At 64.0% G+C, this 27,440-nt stretch overlaps 2 protein-coding genes across 2 annotated transcripts in view; both read right to left on the bottom strand.

Moving 5' to 3' along the window:
- Window positions 1-27,440, bottom strand: part of NCOR2 (nuclear receptor corepressor 2) — a 215,602-nt gene that overhangs the window by 54,371 nt on the left and 133,791 nt on the right. Inside the window, 4 exon segments of the mRNA XM_058531253.1 lie at window positions 391-533; window positions 12,226-12,288; window positions 14,220-14,392; window positions 15,641-15,774. Of these exon segments, the coding sequence (XP_058387236.1) occupies window positions 391-533; window positions 12,226-12,288; window positions 14,220-14,392; window positions 15,641-15,774 (513 nt within the window).
- LOC131398105 (uncharacterized) lies at window positions 3,203-7,899 on the bottom strand. The gene is made up of 2 exons (XM_058531254.1): window positions 5,285-7,899; window positions 3,203-4,473 (listed from the first exon to the last, which is right to left on the bottom strand). Exons 1-2 carry the CDS (start codon window positions 6,181-6,183, stop codon window positions 4,434-4,436), a joined length of 939 nt encoding a protein of 312 aa, XP_058387237.1. The 5' UTR covers window positions 6,184-7,899; the 3' UTR covers window positions 3,203-4,433.

Genomic DNA, 27,440 nt, shown 5'->3' with positions numbered 1-27,440 from the left:
CAAATGGGGTGGGGGATGCCCCCTTGGGGTCCATCTGCCTCTGGGTCTTCACTGCACCGACGGCCGAGAATCCCTGGTGAGTCAGGGCCCGACTCGCCACACTCCCTCCACAGCTGAGCCGGCGCTGCAGTCCTGCAGGGTCTGACCGACGGGTGCTGGGGTGGAGGCGGGGGCAGGCCTGGCCCACAGCGGGCACACCTCCCCGTCCCAGTACCCAGGAGGGACGTTTACGGCACAGATCAACCCTGGAGCTGTCCCATGGGCACCGCTTAGCAGGAGCCAGGGGCTGAGTCCTGGGCGAGACACCCCTCCCGCCCAGGGCTCCCAGGGCAGCCCCACGTGGGGGGTCTGGCGGGCCGCCCGGCCGTGCGGAGGGCGTGGGGGACTCACCATCTTCAGCTTGTGCTGCTGCAGGATCTCATCCAGGTTCTGCCTCTTCTTGTAGTTGAAGTAGAAGTTCTTACACTGTGACACGGTCTTGGAGCCCACCATGCGGGCGATGGCCGACCAGTTCCGGCCGTGTTCCAGGAGACCTGCGGAGGGAGGGCGGCAGGTGAGGGCGGCGCCCACGGCCCGGAGGGCAGACGGAGCCCGGGCAGGAAGCAGCCCTGACACAGACCGGAGGCTCACCGCTCAGGTCGCAGGCTCCGGAAGGGACACAGTGTGGATGCACCAGAGAGGGGCGGGGCCGGCCTCCCAGGGCTCCAGGGCCCGGGAGGGGCAGGTGGGAGCTCGCACGGGTGCACCCCCTCGAGGCCACTGTCAGGGTTCTGGGGGCCGAGGGCTGAGGTCCAGGGCGCAGACCCGCCAGGCCCCCCCGCCCCCCCGGCTGTCGTGACCCTGCACTGACACTCGCTCGCAGCTGCAGACGCGGCCTCGGGAGACAGCGCTGTTTTCCGGCCACACCAGCCGGGGAGGAAAGGAACGTGCGAGCAGGCGCGGGAGGGTGGGGTCGGGCGGCCATGAGCTGGGCCGGGAGCCTCCACGCCAGGTCAACTGGGGCACCTGTGACCCGATGCCCCCTGTGGACACCTGGGTGTCCCTGGACTTCGGGGACCCCAGGCTGGTTCGGGGGCTGGGAGTAGCCTTGCCCCCAGACCACAGCACCCCCACCTCCGTGAGCTTCCTACAGCCTCGCAGACTCCTGATGTGGGGAGAAACCCCCAGGAACGGGCAGACCCGGCCCCACACCCACCCAGGTCGGAGAACGTTCCCTCCACGCCCACAGACTCAGGCCACAGCCGCGCCCGCCTGCTACTTTCCATGCTGTAAACACCAGGCTCAGCAGAACGCGGTGCCCCTGCATCCACAGGCCGCGCCTGGGAGCCAGCCTGGTCTCGGCCCACCGGCCCGGGGAGCTCCCGGCGCACACGGGCACACATGGGCGCACGTGGGCACTCGACACACCAGCCACCGTCCCCCGGGCAGGTAGGGCCGGCCTCCTCCCCAAGGCTGCGGGAGAGGTGGGAGGTGGGGGCCGCAGGGCAGGGCTGGGCCCCCCGAGGGCGGCAGGCACGAGGCCTGAGTCACACCGCAGGGAACACGGCGGCCTCGGAGCCAAAGTGCTACACCTGTGAGGACTAACAAAAGATGGCCCATAACGAAGTTTGAGGCCATTTTCCTTGAATAAAATCAAACTGCGAGCAGGGCTGCTGAAATCTCGCAGGGGTGCAGGAGGCTGAGGGGCCGACAGCCCACGTGTTGGCATTTTCTGTCTTTCATTTGTCCGTCCGTCCATCCATCCATCCATCCAAACGTGTGCCGGGCTTGCTACACACAAAGCTCTCACACGAATAACAGCACAGCATCAACAGGCCACCACGTCACATGGCCAGGCACCTTGGAGTTTGCAACGCCCGTCAAAGACTGGGTCCCAGCTCATCCTTGCCCTCCAGGCCGTGAGCGTTTTCCCCGTCCCCAGGATGGGGACAACCGAGGCTCAGGGGGTCACAGCAACTCCAGCTGATGGGCCGGGCCACGGGGCCGGAGGCGCTGGGCGTGGGGACCCAGGTTTCTGCTCTCCCGCCTCTGGCCCGGCGGGCAGGGTGGTGGTGGACCACCAGGCCACCTGCTCCCCTGCAGAGGCCGCGGGGCCACGTGGCTCCCGGCAGCTCCTCAAGGACAGGCGCGAGCAGGGGGAGGGCCGGGGTGTGGGATCAAGTGTAACCCGCCCCCTGACCTTTCCCATCGCCAGCGCCAGCAGCAGCTGCCACTTCCACAGAACCTGGCGGAGGACGGAGGACGACGGGTACGCGCGTTTATTTATATTTCCCCAGCTGGGGCCAAGAGAGCCCAGCAAACACGTCGATCCGGAACACGGGGCAGGAGAGGGCGGGTCTCCCATCTGGGCCTGCTGGGGGGTGGGAGGGGGCCTCGAGGGCCCCGGGGCAGCCGGACCCGGGGAGGCTGACGGTTCCAAACCCAGCACACAAATAAGGAGGTGGTTCCGAGTCCGGCTGGGGGCCTGGGGTCCTAATTAACAGCCCTCCTGGCAGCAGCCGAAGCTGACGGGGAGCTGGGGCGGGGGGGTCACCCAGCCCCTCCCGGAAGCGAGCAGCTCGTGAAGGAGCACTGGACCCAGCTGTCCAGAAGCCCTGCCCGGAACGTGCTGCATGGTCTCGGCCGTCCCCTCTGCTCTCTGGGCCTCAGTTTCCCTAACTGCCATGTGAAGGGCGGGGGCCCTACTAGTGCTGACCAGGGCCCCTGGGGTGGGGGCGGGCTGGCACGAGCTCCCTTCTGGTTCCTGTTCTGGGACCCAAGACTGAGGGTGCAGGGCACAGGGAGAAGCACCTTAGACCCCACTGTGCCTTGGAAACCACCTGAACCAGACCCGGCTGAGAGGCCCCCCATGCCCGTCCACCTGGAGAGAGCACATCTGGGCAAGCGCCAGCCGAGACCCCCAAGCGAACTGGGACCCCCAAGGCCTGCTCCCAGCACAGACCCAGGTCCTGCTCTCCTTCCCAGAGAGCCCCAGCCTGACAGCCAGAAAGGCCGGGGAAGGGGGCGCCAGGGAAAAGGGGGGGATCCCATGGTGCAGAACTCTGAGTCCCCCGCCTGGGGCTGCCTGACAGCCACGGCCAGTCCCTGTCGCCAGCTCCCAAAGCCCCCAGTCCCCTCCCAGAGCCAGTCACTCACATCCTCTCATCTGCGTCTCCCCCTCGGCCAAGTTTTCCGGAAACATACGGCTGGAAGGATGCTCCAGGGAGCGGGCTGGGAGCAGCGGGCTGGGAGGCGGGAGGCTGGGCGGCCGCGGTGCGGCTCCGCGAGGCTTCTGGCTGGCGTCTGCTCCGGCTCAGCTCTGCCTCACATCCTTCTCGTCCAACGGCAGCGAGGGAGGGAGGAGGGAGGAGGGAGGAGGGAGGAGGGAGGAGGGAGGAGGGAGGAGGGAGGAGGAGGGAGGGACCGCGGGCGGCCGGCAGAGGCTGGCTCTGAGAAGGGCGGAGAAGCAGCTCCCCCCGCCCGCGGTGGCCCAGGGCTCCTCGGGCTGCCACTCCTGATGCCGTCCCCACCGCAGCTGCGGGCATGCGAGGTGCCCTTCGCGGATGGGGGTGGGCGGGCGGCGGGAAGTTGTCAGTCGTGCGCTCGGTGCCCCATGCCAGGCATCACCAGGGGGCACAGTGTCTGTGGCTCCTCCAGGCACCAAGGCGCCCAGCACAGACGCTCAGCCCCCTGGCCCCCCAACGCCCCCGCTCTGCAAAATCTGAAGACCTCAGCCCGACGGAGCAGCGGTGCCCGGCAGCCTTGCTGCGCGCCTGGCTCGGCTCGGTCTCCCTGCCGCCTGACCCACTGAGACGCGTCAGGGCTGAATGTGACCTCCAGACGAGGCTCGCGGGAGCAGGCAGGCGGGGGAGCGTGGCAGAAGCCCAGGTTCAGAAGGGGCGGGCCAACTTGGCACCGGCTTCCCCTCCCTCTCTCCCCATCCGTGGCGGTGGCGGCGTCAGCAGCCGTAAGAACAGACGAGGGTTCAGAAAAACAGAGCCGGTGCGCCGGCAGACGGGGCAAACAGCCTCTTCCGCTGTCCCGCCCCTGTGCCAGTTCGACCCGCGGTCTGCCGCCCGCCCGGCCCGACGCCAGGCCCTACGTGGGGGCCTCTGGAGGGCTGGGACCGTGCCCTCCCGCCCTCCCAGCACCGGCGGGGCTGCGGGCGCGCAAGGCTGGCTAAGCGTTCCAGGAGGAAGCTTAGGACTTGGGGAGCCTCTGCTGAGCGCAAACGGGACCTCAGTCATTGGCAGGGGCGTCTGGGTCCCCCCAGGGCTCTCTGCTGCCTGAGGGTCTCAGCCCACCGCCGCCTCCTTCCTCACCTGATAGTAGGCCAGCCTGGCCCCACACAAACACCTGCCACAGATGCCCAGGCCGCTCCCGGGGGTTGAAAGTTAACTGAGCTGAACTTTGGAGCTTGATCCAGGTCATGACCGATTTCTCCAACTCTGGGGTCAGTGATCTGCTTGGCCCTCGAGCCTCAGCCTTTCCATCCTGCCCACGGGAAGCCAAGGAACAACAGGCCACGGGTCTCCGAGGTGCCCCTGCTCCCCAGCCTGGGTCCCCAGCCCTCGTCCTGGGGCGTGACACCAGGGGAGGGTAAGAGATCCAGAACTTTCCACCTGAGTCCCACAGTGCGTTCTCCGCAAGGGAGGCCCCAGGGAGCTTTCAGGGATGCCAATCCCATCGTCTCCCTCCTCCGCTTCAGATCTTCCGATGACGACCCAAAGCTCTTGGGATAAAATCCAAAGGCCTCGGCGTGGCGCAGGAGGCCTGCAGAGCCAGCCCCGCCCGTGTCCGGTCTGCTTCCTCCCTCCTGCCTCGATCACCAGCTCCAGCCACTGGGGCCTTTTATGCCTGGCCCTCAGACACGCCCCAGGACACTTGCACTAGCTGTCCCCTCTGCCCACATGGCTTTTTCCCAGATCTGCCTCTGTCCTCCTCCTCAGCTCTTGACTATCCCCTCAGAGAAGGCTTCCCTGACCACGCTCTCCAAAGCTGTCCTCCAGCCGCCCTGCCGTCACGTGGTTTTGTTATCTCCAAATCAGCTCCTTGGCTCCACTGCTCACGGACCATGCATCTCTGCGCCCACAACCGCTAGGTGGGCAGGAGGCACTTGGCAAAGGAGCACGGCTCCAGACACCAAGCGTCTGGGTCTGGGGCCATCGGGCATCTCTACCACATCTCTGGGGCTCCCAGGACGGAGCTCCCGAGACAGGAGAGGCCAGGGCTCACCCCTGTGGGTTGCCAGACCCTCCCCAGAGGGAATGCCCACCTCTCGCCCACGGGGCACGCCCACACGCACTCTGCCCAGACGGCGGACTCTGCCAGCCGGCCCTGTGGTCTGGATTCCCCGACTCCACTTCTAATTTCTAAGGAAGGAGTTTCGTTCTGAAGAGTCAGGAGGCAGGAACTAGGAAGTGAAATTGACGAGACAGGAAGTTGAGCCGGGAGGTCTGAGTCAGAGATTCGGAGCGCAGAACGAGGCGAGGGTGCAGGGCGGCGTGGGCATGGTGGCCTGGGGGGCTCCCAGCTGGCGGCCTGGGGGGCTCGGTCTGGCTGCCGGCAGCTCTGGCCGCCCACGGGGGAGCTTCCCTGCACCCCAATGTTCTCCCAGGGGTGAGACAGGGATCGCCCCAGAGAGCCTCTGTCCCTGTCATGTCCCTGCCCTGGATTCCTCTCAGGGTCCCCCCGAGACGGGCAGCCCTCCAGCACCGCAGGCACCACCTCGTCGTCCACCTGCGTCCCGGCAATGTCACAGCTGCTCTCTCTGCAAACCGGCATCCCCTTCCAGGAGAGGCACTCGTCCCCCAACCCCGCACAGCCCTGAAGCTTTCTGTTCCCTCCACGAGGGGCACATCCACACCCCTCCTGCCCACTGCAATCTTCCAAGAGAAACTCCTTTGCAAAACAAAGTTTTCTGCCCAAAACTATCAAAGGAGAGGAAAAAACGTCCAGCGGACTTAATCCTGAGTCATGCCACTTCCTTATTTTGGAAACCCCAAGTCCTGGGTGGGTTTGACTCGGACTCAGCCACTCAGTTGGCAACCGTGCCGGGTGCCTACCGCGTGCCAGAACTTCCGAAACCCCTGCCGGTCCCGACACCCCACGGGGATGCCAACACGACGACCTCACACCTGAACTCGTCGGACCCACCCTGTTCTCTCCGCCTGTGCTTTGCACAACCAGCCTCGATGCCCCCATCAGCCTCGGCTTTAGCAAGTGTGTCTGCAGACCAGACACGACCTCTTCTCTCGACACGTGATCAAACGTGTCACCTGTGGATGGCCGAACGTCGCCTTGCCGTCCACTTAGGGAAAACGCCGTGGGACGGGGCCAACACCAGGTGCGCTCCGTGAGAGCAGAGCCCAGCAGACACCCCGGGGCTGAGCCGTTCCACGTTATCTGCTATGCAGACCCCAGCTCAGCCCTCAGCCCTCGGGCTCAGTCTTGTCGTCTGAAATTGTGCGTGTGTGTGTTCGTGAATGTGGACAATTCACCTCCAGGGGCCCTTGGGAGGATTAAGTAAAATAATTCCTGCAAAGTACTCGAGCCAGCGCGCTCACCACGCGATCACAGGCTCCACCCTGCGTCCGGCCCTGAGGAAGGACCGACTTGAACCCCGATGTGTGGATTCTCCTCCAAGAGTGAGGGGGGCTGGGAGGGCCTGACTCATCTTCAGCAGCGCTGGCAAGGAACAGGACAGGGGTCTGCAGCCTGCCCGTGTGTCTGGCTGTCCCCCGACTTCATGCAGAAACCCCGACTCTCTGCCCCTCCTGACCCATCACAGCGGCTGCTCCCCACACGCCACAAGCATCCAGGTTGGGAGGCGATGTGTTCAAGACGTGCCTCCTCTGTAGCGGTCCCTCTCCAGCCCAAGGCTAGCCCAGGGCACCCACTGTCCCTTCTAACGACCTTTAGTGCCGCCTCGCCCCTATTCATCAACTCCCCCTTAAGGACCTGCTCTGGGTGGTGGCCTGTCTCCCGCTGGACCCTCAGTGACGCCCACTTGGTTGGTGCCTCAGCCGCCAACCCTAGACACTAACCAGTGGGCAACACTACCTGTCATGAGACTCGGTGGGTGTGTGCACAGCTGTCCAGGCTGAGCACAGTCTGTTCCTCTTCTGTGGTCCCTGCAGGGAAGGCAGCATGAGGCTGTGACGATGGACACGTGGATGGGCAGCTCCCGCTTTTCCGAGCTCCGTGGCTGGGGGCTCACACCACACCTCCCCTCCCCGGGCCTTCAACTCTTCGTCCATAAAAACCAATTAAACCAGCCCGAGTGCACAACGCAGTCTGGAAGTGCAAAGCAATTAGTGGTTTCTCCTTCGCTCTCCATGGAAGGGGCGAGTCCTGCAGGCAGAGCTGGCCGGAGCGACGGGGGAGAGGTCTGGAGTCTGCCTAGGCTCCATCCAGCCTGAGGGGGTCTGCCTGGGGCCGCCAGGGCCTGGCCCCTGCAGCACCCGCCCCCTGGCCACTCACCTTGCCCTCTCTCCTCACCAGGCAGGCCACTTGAGTCCAGGGAGGGGCTGGCGCACGGAGCTGGGCCAGTGCCTATTCCTGGTCTGGAATGGTGTGACTGGGGCTCCCCCGCCCTCCACCACTGGAGCCCTGCCCACCAGAGTGGGGGAGAGCAGGAGGGGCCGCCAGCAGAGCGCTGGGCCTCCCGCACAGCTGGGTCAAGGCTCCGAGCCAGGCCAGGCTGACCTTTCCCAGGGGAACGCGAGCCTCATATCCCAGCCCAGCGCCCGGCCTGCCCCTCCTGCCCAGCGTGGCGCAGGGCCCAAGGGCGGGCAGCCAGCTCCTGGGGCTGCCTGACTCCTGAGGAGGCTGCTCCCTGCACACGCTCGGTCCCCACTCGGTGTAGCCCAGGGCGGGCAGCCGCCTCCACGCACACAAAAAGGGAGGGCGCCCACCTGCCCACTGGATCCCTGCAGCTATACCGTCCCTGTCCCGTCCCTCCCCACGCAACGTCCCTCCCCACGCTCCTACAATGACAGCCAAACTCCACCCCACAGCTGCTAAGGCCAGGGTCCTAGGGGCTTCTCCACGCCTTGCCTCTCTCCCCCTCACTCTCCGGGTTTTAACAGCTTTCACTTGACCACAGTGACCCTTGCCACAGGGACTTGGCACCTACTGTTCCCTCTGCTGGGATGCACATCCCTCCCTCATTTTCTGATTAATAGCAGCCAGGCCTGGGAACTGACTCATTCAGTCCTCACAGCAGCCCCATTCCCACTCTGTAACTAGAGGGCCTGGGTTCAAGTCCCAGCTCCACCAGTGAACAGCTGCGTGACCCTGGGCAGCTTCCTTAACCTCTCCGGGCCTCCGTGTCCTCATCTGGATAAAGGACCTAATAACAGCACCTGCCTCCTAAGGTTGGCGGGGACGAGGTGACTGAACACACGTCGAGCCCTTAGCAGTCTCTGGCACCAGGAGTACTGAGACGTACTCGACACTGTTACTTGGTCTTCCCTACTACTTCATGCTTTGGGGTCAGCCCAAGGGCCCCTTCCTCGGGCCACCCTCTCTGGCCAGGTGGAAGCCCCAGCGCCGTGGAACCTCCTCCACGGGTCGTCTGACACCTGCTCAGCAGGTCGCTCACCTCCACCCACTTCCGAGAGGTGCAGACGAGGGGCCAGGACCCCGAGAGGGGCAGGCACCAGCTCGGGGTCACACCCGCAGAGGCAGAACGGGGACTCGAACCAGGAAAAGAGCTCCAGAGACTGTGAGGAACCGAGGGCCTGCCGCTTCTGAGCGCCTACTGTATACCGAGGACTGTACACACACGTCGAGGCCCCTGGGAGACGGCACTCAGCTGCCCTTTAGAGAACAAGGGACAATGAGGCCGAGACAGGGCCAGGCCAGGCCAGGGCCACACGGCCAAGGAGCTGGCTAGTTACAAACAGTGACAGGGAACTCAGCAGGCCGAAGACACCCGCGCCCTAAGCTCTTCCCTTTTTGCCTCCAAAACCCCAAAAGGGGGCTGTACGGGGGTGAAGAGGGTCCTCCCAAAATTTGTGTTCCCCTGCAACCTGTGAATGCGACCTCGTTTAGAAACAGTCTTGACAGATGTGATTGAGTTAGGGTGAGGTCACACTGGATCAGGGCGGATCCTTCTAGAAGAGGGAAATTTGGACAGAGACACATGGAGGGAAGACGGCCATGTGGAGATGGAGGCAGAGGTGGAGAGATGTGTCTACGAGCCAAGGAACGCCAAGGATGGCCGGCCACCCCAGAGGCTGGAGGAGGCAGGCCGGATCCGCCCCCGGAGCTCAGAGGGAGCGCGGCCTGGCTGCTCCCTGATTTCAGACTTCCGGCCTCCAGAGCCGCGAGAGAAGACGTTTCTGTGGTTCCTCAGCCGTCAGAGTTTGTACCTTGTGACGGCGGCCCCAGGACACTAACACAGTGGGGGTCCTCTCACTCCCACTGGACAGATGAGGAAACTGAGGCAGCTCATCCTTCAAGGCCAGGCTGCCGGAAGTCTTCCAGGATCTTCCGGGCAGGCTCTGTAGCCCCACGCCCCAGGGACACCTGGCTGCTGGCTGCCCTGGGCTGGCTCATCCGCGCTCTGCCCAGGGCGGGGCACGGGGTTGATTTAACCGCTGGGTAGAAGGACGGGAGGATGGCCCCCGTCTCAGGCACAGCTGGTCCTCGGGTCTTTTCCTGGGTTTCTGAGAGCTGGGCAGGGGGCATCGCAGCATTGCCAGCCCCCACCCGCCCGCTGCCGGGAACACACGGCCATCAGCAGCCACGCCGAGCGGCAGCTGTCCCGACTGCTGTAACTCACGTCGGATGAGCACGCGGGTGCTCAGCGCATTATTACAAATGTCACTGAGCAGGGCCTCGGCGCACGTCTCCGTGGGCAGCACCCAGGATGAGCTCACTGCCGCTGCCGAGGACCCAACCTTGAGACCGTGGGGCACAGCCCCGTCTCGGCGATGAGTCACCCGGCCGACCTCCCGGATCTGCCCTTCCAGAGGGATGGCAGCGCCAACTCCCGGCTCCCGGGCAATGGGGAGGAGCAGGGGCCCGGGCTGCCCTGACGACAGAGACACGTGGAGGGCAGGGAGAGGCCGTGGGGGCGCAGGCCAGCGGTCCCGGAAACACACCCCCGAGGGCGGGCACCCCCAAAACATCACGGCCAGCGGCCGAGACCTGGGTCCCGTGTGTGGTTAAAACACCCATGCAATTCTACACAAACGTCCACAGCTCTGCTCACATCAGCCACAGGAAACAACACACGTGCCCCTCAACCAACACGTGGACGCACAGACTGCGGTACGCCTACACCGCGGAATACGAGGCAGCCGTAGCAAGGACGGGAGCGCGACACCTGCTGCGGTGTGGACGCGCCCGAAACCACGAGGCAAAGTGAGAAGCCAGACGAAAACGGGCTCGCACCACAGGGCCCCACACGCGTGCAAGTCCAGAACCGGCAGACCCACGGAGACAGAAAGCAGATCGGGGGGCCAGAGGCTGGCAGGGCCTTCGGGGTTGGGGAGCGACTGTTGATGGGTACGGGGTTTCCGTGTGGGGTGATGAGAATGTTCTGGAACTGGATACGGGGGTGGCTGCACAACACTGTGAATGTACCAAATGCCACTGAATTGTTCACTTTTAAATGGTTAAAATGGTAAGTTTTATGTTATGTGGATTTTACCAACATTAAATAAAAGGGAGAAAAAATTGCACAGTTTCAATAAAGCCTCTTTTGCACCCCACAGCAAAACCCACACTAGCAATCAAGAACTATATGTGAAAGACAGAAAAAAACGACAACATGGCCCCTCAGGGGGCTGACAGCACCCCGTCCCTGCCAGCCAGAGACAACGCCCACGGGCCCCTCATGTGCACTCCTTTAATCTGTGGAACACAGGACCCCAGCCTACAGGAGGGAGTGGGCGGCACCTCATCTTCTGAATGAGGCTGAGGGTCTTGCAGGCCCCTCCTCCAGGCCCCCCTCACCCGGGGGGCTGGGAGCCTGGAGAAGGAGGTCGAGGCCTCAGAGGCGTGGGGCCACGGGTCCCCGGGCGGGGGGTAGGGGGTTGCTCAGGTCTGGGGTAGCTCCTGGTCACTTTCTGGCCCCTCAGCACCCCTTCTCTGGTTGGGGGGGCAGGCGGCCTTCGGTCCAGGGTCTCGGCCTCCAGGCCGGACTGTCCTCACACACGCCCGCCCCCGTGCGCCCAGGGCCCTCACTAGAAAGGCCTTGTTCCCTCATGAGTCACGATCCGGAGCTACGGGCACAAAGAAGCCGCACTTCAGCGGGGCCTCAGCGGGGCCCGGGGCCAAGAGCCAGGAGGCCCGGGCTCGCTCCAGCCCCACGGCCCAGCTCCAGGAACCGGGCAGTGCTCGACCCCCGCTGCTCGCTCCCACCTTGGGAAAATGGGGACAGAAACGAGACCCACCTCTCAGGGCTGGGGTCAAGATAAAGGAGAGTGAGCAGGTGACACAGGTCGGGTGCCGCCCCAGCCTCAGCGCCGTCCCCACTGCGCTGGTCCGATGGCCCTCAGGGGCGTGGCGAGGGAGGGGCGGGCAGAGGGTCTCCCAGAGACGGGGGAGTCCACACCGACGCTGACCGTGCCGGGCCACCCTCAGACCCTCAACACTCCTTGTCTCTCGTTCCTCACAGCCAACCTGGATGCCCCTCCATGGCACAGATGGGGAAACCAAGGCAAAGAGACGGGCCACGGAGCCTGGACGTGAAGGACCCAGCTATTCTGGCTCCAGTGAACACACTGGTGGCTTCTGAGAGAGGATGTGGGGTCAGCACACAGCCGCCAGCCACCCCCAGCCCTGCCTCCAGGGAGACGGCGCAGCAAGGGCGACAGTCTGACCCTGCGACCCCACCGCGGTGGCCACCAGCAGGCTCTGCTCCTCCCTCCATTCACCCACGGGTGCTGCCGCCACTCTATCTACAAGACCACAAGGTGCCGACCCCGGAGGTCACGAACCGTCCACCGACCGACCGAGGGCACAGTGTGGCCTGAGTGAGTCTGAGCTGTCCCCGGTGTCACCCTGGGGACACTGGAGCCTGAAGATGCAGCCACATAGACCCGATTTCTGGAGGGCAAAACCGAGGCTCCGAGGAGACCAATCCGAGAACAGCCCAGAAACAAGGCCTGCCCCACCAGAAGGCATCACAGCCCCCAGTTCAGGGGCAAACGTGTCAGCATCGTCCCCACCACGCGAGTCTCAGACCCGGACGCAAACCGAGGGCGATCAGAGCCGCTGGAGAGCCCTCACCTTTCTTGGCTGTTTCCATCTCTTCCTCGGTCCAGCGAGAACTCTCGTTCATCTCCATCGAGGCTGGAAAGGGAGACAGCTGCGTTGGCGGCGGCCTGGAGCCAGGTGTCTGCTCTGCCCCTGCCACCCGGGGCACCGCTGAGCTGTCCTCGCACCAGGTCCAGCCCCACCGGTCCACGGGGTGGGGGTGGGGGTGGGGTGCAATCACTCCTTTTTACAGGAAGGAGAGGGAAACTGAGGCAGCCCAGGGCATGGACTGTGACAGCCTCTGCATGCACACGGTCGGGAGGGGGCCCACCTGGGAGTGCAGTGACCGTGGGGGTGAGGGGGCAGGGACCTCACATGAGCAGGACACACGGGGGCCGGATGACTCTACTGTGGGGGCCGCTGGGCACTGCAAGACGTGCAGTGGCATCTCTGCCTTCTTCCCACAGATGCCAGCAGCCCCCCTCCAACTGTGACGACTAAAAATGTTTCCAGACACGGCCAACTGTCCCCTGGGGGTGACCATGCCCTGACTGAGAACCTGCTCCACAGGTGACTATTATAGTCTCCTCCAACCCCCCCAAACCCCGGCACAAGGACGAGGCTCCTCCCATCATGGAGGGGGGACATGGCTGGCCTGAGGATCGGGCCCCTCTGCTGTTCCCCTGGGTGTGAGCCTGTGTCCTTCCCTGCAAACTGCTTAAGACGCCGTGAAGAGGCAGACACAAGGGACCAGCTTCCCAGACTCAGAGCCTGGAACAGCACGGGGCACAGAGAATGCGCTCGGCAAACGCTGGCTGACCAGCGGAGGAACGTTCCGGCAGGAGGGGAATATGAGGAAGCAGCTGGCAGCCTCCCCTCTCGCTGCTCCCACCACCTGCCCACCTATGGATCTCACCAGCTTTCCCCTTCCGTCCCACAGGACCCCAGGGAGGCTGTGGAAGTCTGAGCCCGGGGCGGGGGGTGGGAACAGCCCGTTAGAGGGCCCGGGGTTGTGTTTTCCAACCCACAGTTCAGCTCCAACATCGGCCTGGGGTCCAGAGGAACCTCCCAGAAGTCGGGCACACCAGCGCACTTCTGAAGAGGGCCCTCCTGCCCTGCCCTGGGCCTCCAGGCACGCAGCACCGAGGGGCAGCTGGAACAAGCCTACGGGAGCCGCACAGGATTGCTGGCCACTGGGGCTGGGTTTGAATTCCAGTTAACTCCACAACTTTACAGAGGCAACGTCCCTTCTCTAAATCTCACACAGCCCATCTATGAAATCGGCACAAATTCCCTGGAAGAAGGGATGGGAGCTGGCACAAATCCCGGGTGGGGGGGAGGGGGCGCTAGTAAAACGCAACATCACCTCCACCAACTCCAGCCGTGGGAAGGCATCCTGGGGGTGGGGCCTCGGGTAGGGGCTCCCCCAGAGCGGGAGGCAGGCCCCAAATGGTCGAAATGGTACAACAACGGGCACACATCCGCTGCCCCCCTGTGGCTGAACTTGGGAACTGCTACTCAATTCTCCTCTCTTTCCCCTTGGGGCAGGCGGGAGGCTCAGAGCTCCTGGGATGGATGTGGCTGAGCAGAGGAGAAACTGAGGCCCACGGAAACGGAGATACAAACCCAGGCGCCTCTCAGGGCTGGGGGCGGGGCAGGGTGGGGACAGGCCCTTCTAGGTGGTGGTTGCCTGGCTCCAACAACTGTTACCTGGTAGAAATGCAGACCCAGTGCAGCCATATCTGATTTAAACAAAAAACCGAAACTGGATCTCCATTTTTACGTGAACTCTCCCAGCTCTGGCATAACGCTGATAGCACGGCGCCCGTCCCATGCCCCAGGCATGGTTCTAGGCTCTTCCACACAAAGTCACTGGACTGCTCGCCCGTGGTGTGGGCAACCACTGTGAGGACACTGAGGCACAGAGAGGTTAAGGAACTCACCCCAGGTCACACAGTGAGTCCACAGCTAGAGCAGGGACTCAGAGCCCACTGAGCCTCCGGCGCCCTTCCCCGCCAGCGACTCACCCAGCTCGGCGCTCTGCTGCGGGGTGGCGGCCTCCTCGCTGTTGGCCTCACTGGCCATGGAGCGTGTGATGCGGCCTTTGCGTCGCCCCTGGCTGTTGGCGGTTTTTCGGCCTTTGGAGGCCACTGCTTCCTTCTCATCGTTGTCCTCCCCAGAGGTGTCGTCCGTCTTCTCCCTAAAGGCCAGAGAGGGGAGACAGGGATGGTTTCCCCATAGCCAGGAACCCAGACGGCAGTTTCGAGAGACCCGCTTTTCTTTAGCTAGACGAGTACTGGCTGCCAGCGTTTCTGTACGGACGGATGCTAGAGGGGCAGCTCTGGTAGGGCGGCTGGTCAGTCACAGTCTGTGACGCTTCTTTATTCACTGGACGTGGGGTGTGGCTGGGAGTTAACTGGACGGCTATTTCGTCCACCCAGTGGGGTACGGGTGGGTGGCTATCTACAAGACCATTTTATACGCCAAACAGAGATGTTCTCTGCTCCCTGTGAAGACTACTGGATTAGATGATGGGGTGCAGGCCGGCACAATCTACGAGGCCACGTGACCCCCGAAAGAGACGATGCCAGCCGGGCTTGATGGACGGCACCATTTCTGTTTTGGTGTCATCACGGGCCACTGTGCCCTGAGGAACGCAGGAGGAGAGCTCTTGCCCGTCTCATGCAGGCCGAGCCAGGTGTGTGGGCGCGTGTGACCTCAGTACCCAAGCTGGGGCTTTCTCGGAAGCCAACTGGGGAGAGCTGACTGCGGGCTGCTCAGATTTATCACCTCCGCCTCCCATTCGTCTTCCTGAAGGCCCTCGCTGGGACGTCTGGGAGACGGGGGTAACGATGCCAGATGTTCTCTGAGCCACATTCCTGAGTCCATTCCAGGTACCCAGCGCTCAGCTGTGCCCGCCCCCCTTCTCCGAGCATCTCCAGCTGGCCGTGATCGGCGCCCGCCCCTGGCAGGCACGGGAGGCTGTCAGGGCCCCGAGGCGGGGCTGTGCCTTGTTCTGCAAGAACTCACGCTGACAGCGATAATTCTAGAGGTGAGGCGGCCGCCTGCCTGCTAGTCCTTCTGCGAGCTCGTCTGATCCCCCTGCTCCCGGCATCTCGGGAGACTGGGCCAGGAGGGGAGAGAGGAGGAGGCAGAGTTCCCAAGTCACTGCCTGGATTTATCAGCTCAGGAGCAGAGCTCAAACGAGCTCTCAGTCTCGAAGGTCTCGGAGGAGTTGAGACAGAAAGGGTGGGCGGGAGGAAGGAGAGGAGCGGGCTTCCGGAAGGGGGGCTGCCGGGGACGGTCAGAGCAGAAAATACCTCCCTTCCCGGCAGGTAATTTGCAGGCGCCAAATTGCCAGGCCCTCACACACCTCTACCGGGGGCCCCGAATTCGAGCTGAGTACAGACCGCCGCCCCGCCCCGGGGCCGCGGCCAGGCGGCCTTACTTGCTCAGTTCCTCCTTGTCATTCTCCACATCGGGCTTCTCCTCCTCCTTCTCGGCCTCCTTCTCCTTCTCCTTCTCCTTCTCCTCCTTCTCCTCCTGGGTGCTCCGGGGCATCTGCTGCTGCTGCTGCTGCTGCTGCCAGGCCCCGGCGGGGGGCAGGGGGAGGAAAACAGTGAGACAGGTGGGTCTGCGCACCTGGGCTGGGCGAGCTGGGAGGGCGCAGGATGGGGTCCGCGGAAGAGGCAGAGGATGCTGTGGGGAGCGAGGGCTCGGACCCCAGGCCCCGCTGGGCTGCCGTGAACTGGGAGAGGCCACGCCTGGGGGGCGGCGGCCCATGGGGCCTGGGGAGGCGGGGGATGGGGTGCGGGTTTGACTCCTGCCTCCCCCACTTGGTGGCTGTGTGACCTCGGATGAGGGTCTTAACCTCTCTGTGCCCTGATTCCTCCCCCTGAAAGCAGGGGTATTCAGCGTGCCTCCACCTCAGCCAGGGGCTGGGAGGCTGACACGAGAAAACCCTTACAGAGCTCAGAGAACAGCATCTGAACCAGGTATTTAAGTGAGACAGAAGCCGCCAACGCCAGCGGGAGGGGCCCTGGGCAGCCTCAGCAGGAGCGAGGTGAGCATCGGGGACCTGGGGACACACCCCTGAAGCCCCAGCTGTGCCCCACCCACAGCACAGCTCAGGCCACCTCTCTAGGCCTCGGTCTCCACGTCTGTAAAGTGGGCAGGAGGGAGCGGTGTCCCCAGCTCCCCGCGCCTGGTCGAGGGTGGCTGCTGCTGTGATGAAGGCCCACTACTGCTGCCGTGGGCTCCTCTCCTTGTCACGTAGGCAGCCCCCCCGCCCCTGCTACGGGAGAGGGCGCCCACTTTACAGGGAGATCAAAAGAGCTCATCACAAAACCAGCCCCTCCGAGGCCTCTCTCATCTCCTCCTGAGCAGGTGGGGCAGGGAGGCGGGCTGGCCAGTCTGTCCCGACCACACTGGGCCACTGACCTGCTCTCACCAGGGCAGGGGAGGAGGTGGGAGCAGCCGGCTCCTTCCTGCGCCGCTGCCCTACTTCCTTTCTGTCCCGCCTGATTTCTTTTAGAGCACACACTGATTCTCTTAGTCACCCCAAATTCCCATCAGGCAGCTGCCAAACCAGACCATCTTCCCACCTCGCTAGCCCAGTGAAATGGAAACCAACCTGCCAAAAAGCCTTCCAGTGTGTGCTGGGGCCTGGTCCACCATTTCAAACCAAACGGAAAGAGACCCACGCAAGGGGGGGGTGGGGGGGGAGCCGCTTTCCCCTCTGTCCTCCGCACCAGGAACACGCGCCCGCCCAGCGCACGAGGCTGCCCTGCCCTGCGGCCCCGCCCTGGACCCTCTCCTGCAGGTGTGGCTGATGATTCAGGATGCGGGGAGCACAGGGGCCCTCTGCGGACGCTGGGCGCAGAGCGAGGGTCTGCATACTCACGGGGGCCCGTGGGCTGCAGCCGTGTCCACCCCAGAACCTCCTGGCTGGCGTCTGCCCCCCTTCCCCAAGAACCCCCTCTATTCTGTAAGAGGAGGGGCAGGGGCGGGACAGCCTTTCCCCCACCGTGTCACTGCAGATTCCCTGAACCAGCCTGGCCCTCGCCACCCCCCAAATCCCTCCAACACTAAAGCGTAACCTGTCAACAGCCCAGGGCCGCGGCCCCCCACACGGTCGGAGGCTCTGCTGGAGCCGGCCCAGCAGGCGGGGTGGGCAGGGGGGTTTTCCGGATTGTCCCAACACCGCATGCCCTCTCAGCCTGACGTGGGCGCAGAGGGCGAGTGGGGATCAGGGACCAGGACCCAGGGTTGGGGGGAGACGGCGTGGCCACCTGGGAAGGGGTCTGCCCCACAACCGCCTGGCGTGGCTGCGTCTGCACCAGTCAGCCGTGCCGGCCTCCGAACCCCCGGGACCTGCCGCCCAGGCTGGGCCGGGGCTTTCCAACCGCAGGGAGCTTGGCGTCCCCTGGGCCCGCCCTCGGCTGCACCTGTGCCAAGACCACCGCCGGGCTGCAGCTTCACTCGACGCTCTGCCTGCTGTCCGTCCCAGCGGCCACACTCCTGGAGCGCCTGCCATCAGCCCCGGGGTCCAGGCTGGTGGGCCTCCCAGCCCCCTGGGATGTCATCCTCGGGCCACAAGGCGGGCCACCGTCTGCCCCAGCGTGGCCAGCAAAGGCGGCTCCCCACCCACCGAGGCCCAGGCGCCAGCCCAGCCCCCAGCCCCGCACCGACGAACCCCGGCTCCCGAGGGCTGGTGCCCCGAGCCTGCACCTGCGCCCACACCGGCCAACCGCCTTCCTCCGCGGCCTCCTCCCATCCTCAGACAGCCACGACCCTCGAAAAACCCTGCCGAGGAAGAGGCCAGCATTTCCCGCTTCCTAACGCCCGACGCTGCGCTGGGCCGGGTCCGTCACCAGACCCTGGCCCTCTGAGGTCCCAAGAATGACGATGAGATGGAGACACCAACAGCCACGGCACCAGGGGCTCGTCCACGGGGGACACCCTGTGTCCGGCACCACGCCGAGCGCCTTGCGAACACTGTCCGGTTAACGCCCTTAGCCAACCCAGGGTGGCCACCGGCAGTGGTCGTGGCCCCATCCTGCAGAGGAGGACACAGGCCCAGAGGCCAGAGCCTCACCGTCTGTGAGGGAGGGTGCTGACGGCCCAGGGACAGCGGGTGCGAGCCTGTTGGCCCCAAACCCCGAGAGAGTCACCCAACTCCACCAGGCCAGAATCTGGGCCTCGGGCGGGGGTCTGCGGGCATCCCCGCCCCACCCCTTTCTGCCGAGCCCACCCTGAAGCCCATCCAAGACGCTCTGAGCCCCCGCCTGGGCCTGGACGGCCCATAACCCCTCCCTAAACCATCGCCCACATCACGGCATTAACAACACAAACAGCCACGGGCCGGGCACCGTCTACGCACTGCAGTCACCTCCTTTACCAACCCCTGGAAACTCACAGAAGCAGAAATGAGGCAGCGAGCGGGTGAGTGACAGCAGGGCCAGGACTCAGACCTGGAGCCGTGGCTCAGAGCCCCGTGGACAGGCTCCTGGTTCCCTGTGGCCTGAACCCCACCTCCCGCGGGAGGGGCGTCCCTGCACCTCGAGCTGAGGGACGTGGTGGAGGAGATGAAAGGGAGAAACCCCAGGTCCGTCCCGGCCTCAAACGTGTCCTCCAGCGGGAAGGACCCCTCGGGCCCAACGACGACCAGCTGCCCGGCCCCTGGTGCAGGAGGCCGGTGGGCCCACGCAGGGGCAGTCCACTCTGGGACATGACGGAGCGAGAGGGAGGCACCGGGCAGCCAGCTCAGCCCCCGAAAGCCTTCGACGCTCTAGGACAGCAGACACGGCCGCCGCTAACTCACCAGGATGAACGCTTAGTAGGGCTGCACGTCTGCATCTCAGGCCCGTCCACGGATCACAGAGCTGCACCTGCTAGATTTCACGGGCAACTGAGAGCCAGTCCTCACGGCCAACGGCTGGGCTGCACGCATGGATGGCCAGGGGAGCTGTGGAAGTCCTGCCGCCAGGCCCACCTACAGCCATCACATCAGAATGCCGGGCGAGCCCCAGGCATGGGCGTGTTAAATTCCAGGTCATTGCAGCAGGCAGCCAAGTCCCAGAACTGGGGCCCTAGACCAGGAGCCGGCAGACCTAGTCTGTAAGGCCCAGATGGTAAACACCTGAGAGCCACTGGTCCATTGGGCTCTGTCGCAACTACTCAACCCTGCCCTTGGCAGGCAGCGTGAAAGGAGCCAAAATGTAAACAGATGGGTGTGGCCTGGTGCCAATACAACTTTATTGACAAAAACAGGAGGTGGGCCTGCCTACTAACACCCTGCTGCAGACCAGCACCGCTTAAAGTGGCTCGTGCCCACGGATCACCTGGCGACGCTGGGAATGGAAGATTCCGATCCAGTGGGTCTGGGTGGGCCTGAGACTCTGCATTTCCAGGCAGCTCCCAGGGGAGGCTGATCTGATGGCTCCCCGTCCACACTCTGAGCTGTTTCACAAAACACACCCAGGACCTTTGCATCGGCAGCAGGTGAGGCCTGTGGACCCGGGAGAAGAACCGGAAGCCAAACCCCACCCTCTGAAACGACTGCAGAGCTCACGACGGGGGTCCTGCCTCTGCTTTTCAGACACGTCATCAGTCAGCCCAATGATGGGCTTCACGCCGAGTGCCTGATCGGGAAGGTCCCCCACAAACCACAGCACGGCTCTGCGGAAAACCTGACCTATGGTGAGCAGAGCCATCAGCTCAAGTCCCCGAGGGACCCTGCTTCCGGAGCGCTGAACACAGGACAAGCAACCTGTAACAGCCTGCGCTGTGCTGAAGGCCCTGACCAGGGCTGCGTGGAAAACAGCATGAATAAAAACAACAAATGCTCACTGAGCACAGCACCGTCTAATGAGGCCGTCTTGTCCTCATTTCATACCTGTGAACTGAATCCTCCCAACAATCCAGGTATTATCTCTGTTTTATAGACGAGAATACAAAGACACAGAGAGGTTAAGTAAGTCACCCAAGGACACACAGCATTTTCTAGCAAGATCCTACGGCCAGGTACTCTGCCTCCCACCCTGGGCTAGGGGATCACAGGCTCCTTCTCACACCCATTTAAGCCAAAATGCACCAGCTCCTTGTCCGTTCCCTCCGCAAGCGTGCTCTGAGCCCCCGGGGGACACCAAGGCACATGCGGAACTAGAGGCAGAGGAGGAGCAGCAACAGGACAGCGGGAGGAGGGAACTCTGAGGAGGCGCAGCCCGCGGCCGACGGGGCAGCGAGTCCCCCTGCCCCCGGGGACCAGGGAGGACGCCGGCAGAACGGCGCCTCCTGGCCGATCAGGTAGACAAGGACGAGAGAGGGCGTTTCGGGGAAGGACCCGCACGAGCAGAGGCGCAAGGATGTGAAGACGCCCACCATCCTGACCGGACGACAGACTGGACGTGGCGGGGGAGCCCAGCGGCTTTAACGCCCATGCTCAGGAATTCGGTCGGTGTCCTGAGGGTGATGGGCAGCCCCTGAAGGCTCTTCCAAAAGGTGGAAAGCAGGCGGGGAATGACGCGTTCCACCCTGCCCACAGGCAGGGCGGGAGCTGGTGGAGGGGACGGCCATCAGCCCCAGGAAGGAGAGGACAGAGTCCCAGACGCAGGCTGGGTCCGCCGTCCAGGCGGGAGCTGCTGGGGTCCAGGTCTCAGGTGGTCGGGCCTCACAAATGTGTTACCAGAACCTCCCGATGCCTGGCAGCACCAACGGCGCCACGATCTCGTTCAGTCATTCAACAAACACTTGACTGAGCGTGTACTAGGAGCAAGGGCCTCCAGGGAGCAAATCTCGGGAGGGGCCTGTCCTCCTCACTCCCTGTCTCTCGGCTGTGGCGGGAGGGGATCCAGGAGCCCACGGCTGGAGGGAGAAGCGGGGTCAGAGGTCAGAACCAAGACACAGGGGAGTTTTCTGTTGCTGGCAGCCCCCTCCCTGACACGGGGCCCTACCCTCCTATCCAGTCCATCCGTCCCTCCTGGAGAAACACAGACAGGTCCTGCCTCGTCCGCGAGGGGCGTCTCTAGAAGACGCACGGACAGAGGTGAGCGGGAGCTCACGAGAGCAGACTTCACTTCCAGGAATTCTGCAGGCTGGCTGTTACACACGGACGTGATTAACAGATTCAAACACAGAACCTTACCGTTAAAGAAATCATAATACAAACGAAGCTAATAAGTGCTCAAAATGCATCACGTCCCCATTATTTGACTACACTAGGCTGTTATCTAGGCTCTGGAAGTTACCTGTTTCCATATCTCGGACAGAGGACGTGATAACGTGCTACGTGTCCCTTCCCAAGACCACGGCAGCTTGGAACCGGGCGTGGTGGGAGCGTTTACACCACGGCGATCGGCTCATGCCACAAATCGGGGCCTGGCCCCCCAGAGCCAGAGAGGTTGCAGACCCTCGCCAGCACTCCACTGCAAACAGCTGTGTCCACAGGACCAGAGTGACACAGCACACACACCTGTGACACCTCCTCTGTCTACACGGGAGACGTGTGGTTGAGCAGCCAACCCTCTGTTTAAATCGTCATCAGATCCCGTCTTGCCTCCTGGGGTAAAATCCGTGGTCCACACCACAAGGCCTGGTCCCTGCCCACCTCACCCAGCTCCTTAGGGCCACTCACCCCCTTGTCTTCTGGAAGATGCCACACTTGTTCCTGCCTCAGGGCCTTTGCACCTGCTGTGCTCTCTGTCTGGCCAGATCATTGCTCAGGTCTGGGCCCAAATGACACCTCCTCAGAGAAGCATCGGGGTCAGTGCCCTAAAAGCTGCCTCCCTCACCTCAGCTGACCCCCGACTCCAGCCTCCTTCTTGTAGCCCTTCCCACCACCTCAAATTATCACATTATTTCCTTGTGCAGTGTCCACCTCCCAGATGGGCATGTCAGCTCTGGGGACCTCGTCTGTCTTGCCCACTGCAGAAAAACCTAGAATGTTGACATTGTGAAGGCACCACAAGATGGACTCACACACAGCCCCCACCTGCCCGGGACACTCCGCTGGCTGTCAGGCCCGCTGGGGGCCCTCCTGTGGTGGCTCTGGCGGGTGCAGGTCCACGTGGATGCTGCTCTGCTGGTAACTGTTACCCGCTCACTCGGGGCAGCCCAGCTCAAGACTCCCGGCTGGGGGTCTACCGGCGCCCACACCTCTCGCCCCGGGGCCCAGGCTCTCCTTCTGCTCCAGGCTCTCCTTCTCCGGGCGTGCCTCCCCTCTCCCGAGTCCTTCCACCCCTCCGCTGCGGTCTGCCTCAGGCGGGGCTGCCGGGGAGCCGGGGCTTCCCTGCCACCACAGCTCGGCCCGTGAGAAGGCCGTGTTTATCTGCTCCCCAAGCGGCAGCCCGGTGCACTCGGGCCCTGGGGTACAGCCTCTCCTGCCCCCGGGGCCACCCACTCACTGCCTCCCTGAGAACAGCATTTCCGGGATGTGTCTGGGCCTGGGGGTGCCTCCCATAGGTCTCCCCCCACTTCGCACAAAGCTGGGCAGGGGATCAGGGCCATCTGTTCGATGGAGCCCTAAATCTGGAGACAACGCCGCCCAGCTCAGCTGGCCTGGGCCGCCCAGCACCATCGGACGACCCCAGGCGGAGGCCCCTCCTGGCCCTGGACGGCGGTGTGGGACACGACGCAAGTGCTCACGCCCGCCCGGTTGGCCGGGAAAGCACAGCCCAACCTGGAGACAGTGTGGCTGTGTCTGCCTGCCCCATGTCCCCGCCGGACTTCACCGGGAGAGCCAGCAAGTGATTGCATCGGCCTGGGGGGCGGCCAGGCCCTGGGACCCAGCACCAACCGCAGAGCGGTGGCCCCCTCCCCTGTGGACGGCGCCTGGCTGGCCCTGCCCTGGAATGCCTTCCGGGTCACACCGTCCCCCACGCGGGCTGCCCAAGGCGCGGGGCCTCTGCAGCACCACGGCAATGGAAACAAGGTCACCTGTCCCTCGGCAGGGAGCCGGGAGAGGAGGCTGGCAGGCAGCGGGAAGAGGGGTCAGAGAGGAGGAAGAGGGAGGAAAGCGAGACAGACATGGGAAAAGGGGTGCGGGTGGAGGGGAGGGAAACAGAGAGACAGAGATGGAGAGACACAGAGAGACAGAGAGACGGGGGAGAGAAATAGAGAGAGAGAGAAGCAAAACACAGAAACAGGGAAACAGAGATCAACCTAGAAAAGTGCAGGAGACACGGGGGACAAGGGGCCTGGCCCGAGGTGGGGAAGTGGACGCGGCGACAGGACAGAGGCCAGAGAGCAGGAGGGAGGAAGCGCCCCCACCCCCCACCCCCTGGATGGCCCCTCGGGCCGGGAGGCTGGCCCAGGACAGACTTTTCCTGCCCCGTGCCGGCGCTGCGGGAAGAGAAGACCACAGACCGCGTGGCGGCGAGGAGACCTGACCAGCCCGGCTCCCAGCTGTCCCCTCTCCCCTACGCGGCCACACCCCCTGGGGGACGGACGGCCCAGCAGGAGCACTCACCCTCGGGGACACGCCCCCTCCGCAGCACGGCCCCCCCCATCACCGTCACCGGGGGGGCCACGGCAGCCGTCCCACGGTGGCTGCCGCCTGGCCTCCTCGCTGGTCTGCACAGCCAGGCCGACTACTGACCACAGCATTCCTGGGCTCCACTTCCGCAATTAGCTCGGATAACGTGGGCCCGCCGTCCATGAATCACGAGCTATAAACCACCGTGCCGTCACCCGGCGCCCCGAGCGGGCCCCCGCCTCAGCCGGTGATTCAGCTCGGGGACAGGATGCTCGGCCTCAGCCCAGCCCGCACTCTCACCAGCCGCACACGGCCGGATCTCGGGGGCCGGGGTCCAGAGGAGGGGGCACGGCCGTCTCCGGCCAAAGCTCAGGCATGCGGGCTCTGGGGGGGTAGGCGTGACGGGCTGGCATTCCAGAAGTCTACAGCTGGGCCTGCGTCTCCCTCTGTCAGAACACAGAGAAGCTTCTGGAAGGCGGACGGCCCTCGTCTGTTAAATAAGAAGGCCATCCCGGCCCTCCAAACGGCCAGCACACAGCCCCTGCCTCCGGCCGGCTGCAGGAGCGGGCAGCAGCGCAGTGGACGCCCGCGTGGCCTTGCTCTCTCGGGGGACAGCCCGGGCCGTCTGAGGGTCTTGCCCAGAGACGCCGAGGGCTGACGCTCCTCATCACGGAGTTTCATGTTCCACTTTACAACCATCCTCGATTTCAAAACACAGCCGCTGAAATGACGGACAAATGGCGTAAGGCGAGGCCGTGACGAGGCGGGCGTCCCGAATAGAGGCGGTGACATCTTGCTGCGCACGCCGTGGGTAAGCGGTCGGCCGGCCCCGACCACTGTGAGGCGCAGTTTGCAAATGTGCAAATGCGTGGGACATGCTTCCCAGGTCCCCTTCCGGAAGGGGCTTGCCGCCCAGCCACTGCGAGTGCCTCAGCTGTCCGCGGCCCGTGGGCTGAGACCCGGCCCTCTCAGGGACACCGCAGAAGGGCCAGTCCAGCTGCAGAGCGCCCCCTGATGGTCACCTCGATGTCCCCTTCTGCCACGCTGCTCCCTTCCCCGCCCTTCCTCGGGGCTGGTCCCGGGGCCTCCCCAGTCAACGTCCCCCAGGCCGAGGCTCTGCGAGTGGCTTAGTCCTGCAGCAGCAGCATGGCCAGCGAGCTTCTTAGAAACGCAGACCTCAGGCCTCAGCCCCACTGAGCCTGGAGCCCGAGCCGGCCTCCCCACCCTGTCCCCCGCTCGTCACCGCCCATTTCAGTCCCATGGAGGCAGGGCTGACGAGGGGAGGGGGCACTGGGGAAGTCATGAGGCCCGGGCTATGAGCCAGCCAACTCAGGAAATGCACCTTCTGCAAGGTGGGAGGTGGGATCGCCCAGCCCGGAGAAGGGCCGTCGTGCACACTCAGCAACACCTCGGAAGTCCCACCTCGAGTCTACCTCAGTGGCTCTTCATTGGGATGTTTGTGAGGTGTTGAGAGGGGTGGACTCGGCTGACACCCCCACTCTGGTCTCCTGAGGGATCACGGTCTGACACGGCTCTGAAGGTAAAGCTTTGTGGCCTTAAAGAGGCACTCAATAAATGTCCCCTGGATGAACTCACAATATCGTGCATCCGACCCCTCTGTGGGGGGGAGAGGGGATGGACCTTGAAGAAATGAGGCAGGGGGGTCCACTGGGGGCATCTGCCGGGCTGGCAGGCTGAGCGGCCTCTCGGGGCAGTCTTGAGCAATGGCGTGACCCAAGCCACAGGAACCACGCCAAGACCACAAGCACGTACCACAGCCTCTGTGGCCACCGGCCACCTGGGGGGGATGTGCACGGGGCTGGAGGGCTGGGAGAGACTGCAACAGGGCCAGGCCAGAGAGGACACAGCTCCCTGCGTCTCCCAGAGATGTACTTGGTGCAGGGAGCAAAGCATTCTGGAAAGAGAGACTTTCCAGCTGCCGGCCCCCCAGGAGGTGGGGGCACACAGGGGGCCAGGAGCAGAGAGAGATCCTCTGGATGGGGGCTCAGCTGGGCACGTCCCACCCGCAGTGAGCCCCGTGTGCCATCCTGATCCAGCAGAGCCCAGTACAGACGGAAAAATCCATGAGCCCAGGAGGTCGCTTAGGGCCAGCTTCCAAAAGACCGGCTACCGAGCCAGGATGCTGCAAACGGGCCCACCGAGGTCCCCCCTTCAGCTCCAGTGGCCGACTGTGCTGGATTTGAATCCTGAATCTGCCACTAACACCAGATTCCTCAGGGAGCTCCTTCACCTCCCTGGGCCTCAGTTTCCTCATCTGTGAAATGGGGATAATTGCAGGGCCTCTCTCACGAAGCTGCTCTGAGTTGAAATGCACGGAGCCTGGCCCAGTCACAGCTGGTGCTGAGTGAATGTCGCCCTTGTTACTGTCGTCGTCTTCATTGTCATCACCATCCCCAGGGCGGTCAGCCACATCGCTGTCCCCTTCGCACCGCAGGGCCGGGCAGCCGGGGAACCCGACAGGGCTTCGATGTCTCCCTGGGCTCCCATGTGCCCCCATGAGGGGTCTCGCAAACACTGGCTAAGACAACCTAAGTGTGCTTCCAAAACGAGGGGCACCCAGGAGGCAGGGCGAGACTGACCTGTTCCCCTCGAGAAATAAACCACCACCGACAGCTCAGCCTCCGTCCACTGAGAAGACGTGCCGGGTGTCGGCGGGGGGGGTCCCCCCATCCCTGAGGCCTCCATGTCTCATCTGCTGGGAACAACCGGTCATCCATGTTCCCGTGGCTGCGTGGGGAGACCGGGGGGAAAGGGCTGTGCTCTGCACCCAGAAACCCACATGGAGAGGAGAAGCGGAGAGAGAAGTGGGGACAAACGCCCCAGGGCAGGCTGCGAGGGACAGTGGCGCAGGGCGGGGACCCATGTGTGCTGTGGCCTGGGATTCCCGCCTGACCCCACAGTCCTGAGCTGCCAGGGCTGGGCCAAGTGGTGGTCAGATGCCGATGGGACAGCAGAGCTGTCATCAGGGTGCCTTCTGCGCCCCGGGCAGAGGGCGACGGCTCCCCGCCCACGTGAGCCACCCTCCCCGCCCATTCCCACTGGGCGCTTCTGCTGCAGAGCACAGGGTCTCTGCCCGCCTCACCTCCCGGCTGCTCACGGGGTCGGCCCCTGGAGACCACCCCCGCCTGCGCCCAACCCCTGTAGGCGCCCAAGCAGATAAGCGCGCACCGCTCCACGCAGGCTGCAGGACCCCGCCTGCCCACGGGGAGATTCATCAGCGGTATCACAGGTTTTATAAAACCCAGGAGAGAGAAAACTCTGGCTGGTTCCAGTAACTGCATCTCGAATTAACGAGAGGGGCTGCAGGGCCTGTGTCTGCTGTTTGTTTCACTGTCGTGGGGCAGAGAGGAGTTACAGCCCCAAGTAAACGCGTGGGTTGACCCATTTATCCATATTTACGAACAGGGCCGGCGGCGGTGCTGAGGGCACAGGAGCCTGTCCGGGATTTGCGTAAATCCCCGTCCCCGGCAGAGCCCAGGCCACGCCAGCTCCTCACCAGCAGCCCCGGCTGACGGGAGGGAGGGGGAGCCCCAAAGACACGTCCACCTCCCACAGAGACAGACTCTCCTGCCTCCTTTCCTCTGTCTCTCGTGAGGGGCAGAGCTCAGCAGCACCCCCTCTCCACCCTGGGAGCCCGGCCTGAGACGCCAGCTCGAGCGGAAGGCCCCGGCTCTCAGCACTGCAGACGCCACGGCTAAGCCAGGACAACTCAGATGAAGAGGAAACAAACGTGTCTCCTCTGCTATAAAACACT

This window comes from Diceros bicornis, chromosome 35 (genome assembly GCF_020826845.1).
Source record: "Diceros bicornis minor isolate mBicDic1 chromosome 35, mDicBic1.mat.cur, whole genome shotgun sequence".
Lineage (NCBI taxonomy): Eukaryota > Metazoa > Chordata > Mammalia > Perissodactyla > Rhinocerotidae > Diceros > Diceros bicornis.
The sequence above is the reverse complement of the archived record's forward strand: the minus strand, read 5'-3'. Positions and strand labels throughout refer to the sequence as shown.

Bases quoted from the DNA above. Each gene is read 5' to 3' on its own strand.
- LOC131398105 (XM_058531254.1), bottom strand. From the start codon at position 6,183: ATGGGGGCATCGAGGCTGGTTGTGCAAAGCACAGGCGGAGAGAACAGG. The intron at 4,474-5,284 runs GTGCGTGTGGGC...TCCCGTGGGCAG, and splicing joins GAGTCCGCCGTCTGGGCAGA to GATGGAAAGGCTGAGGCTCG.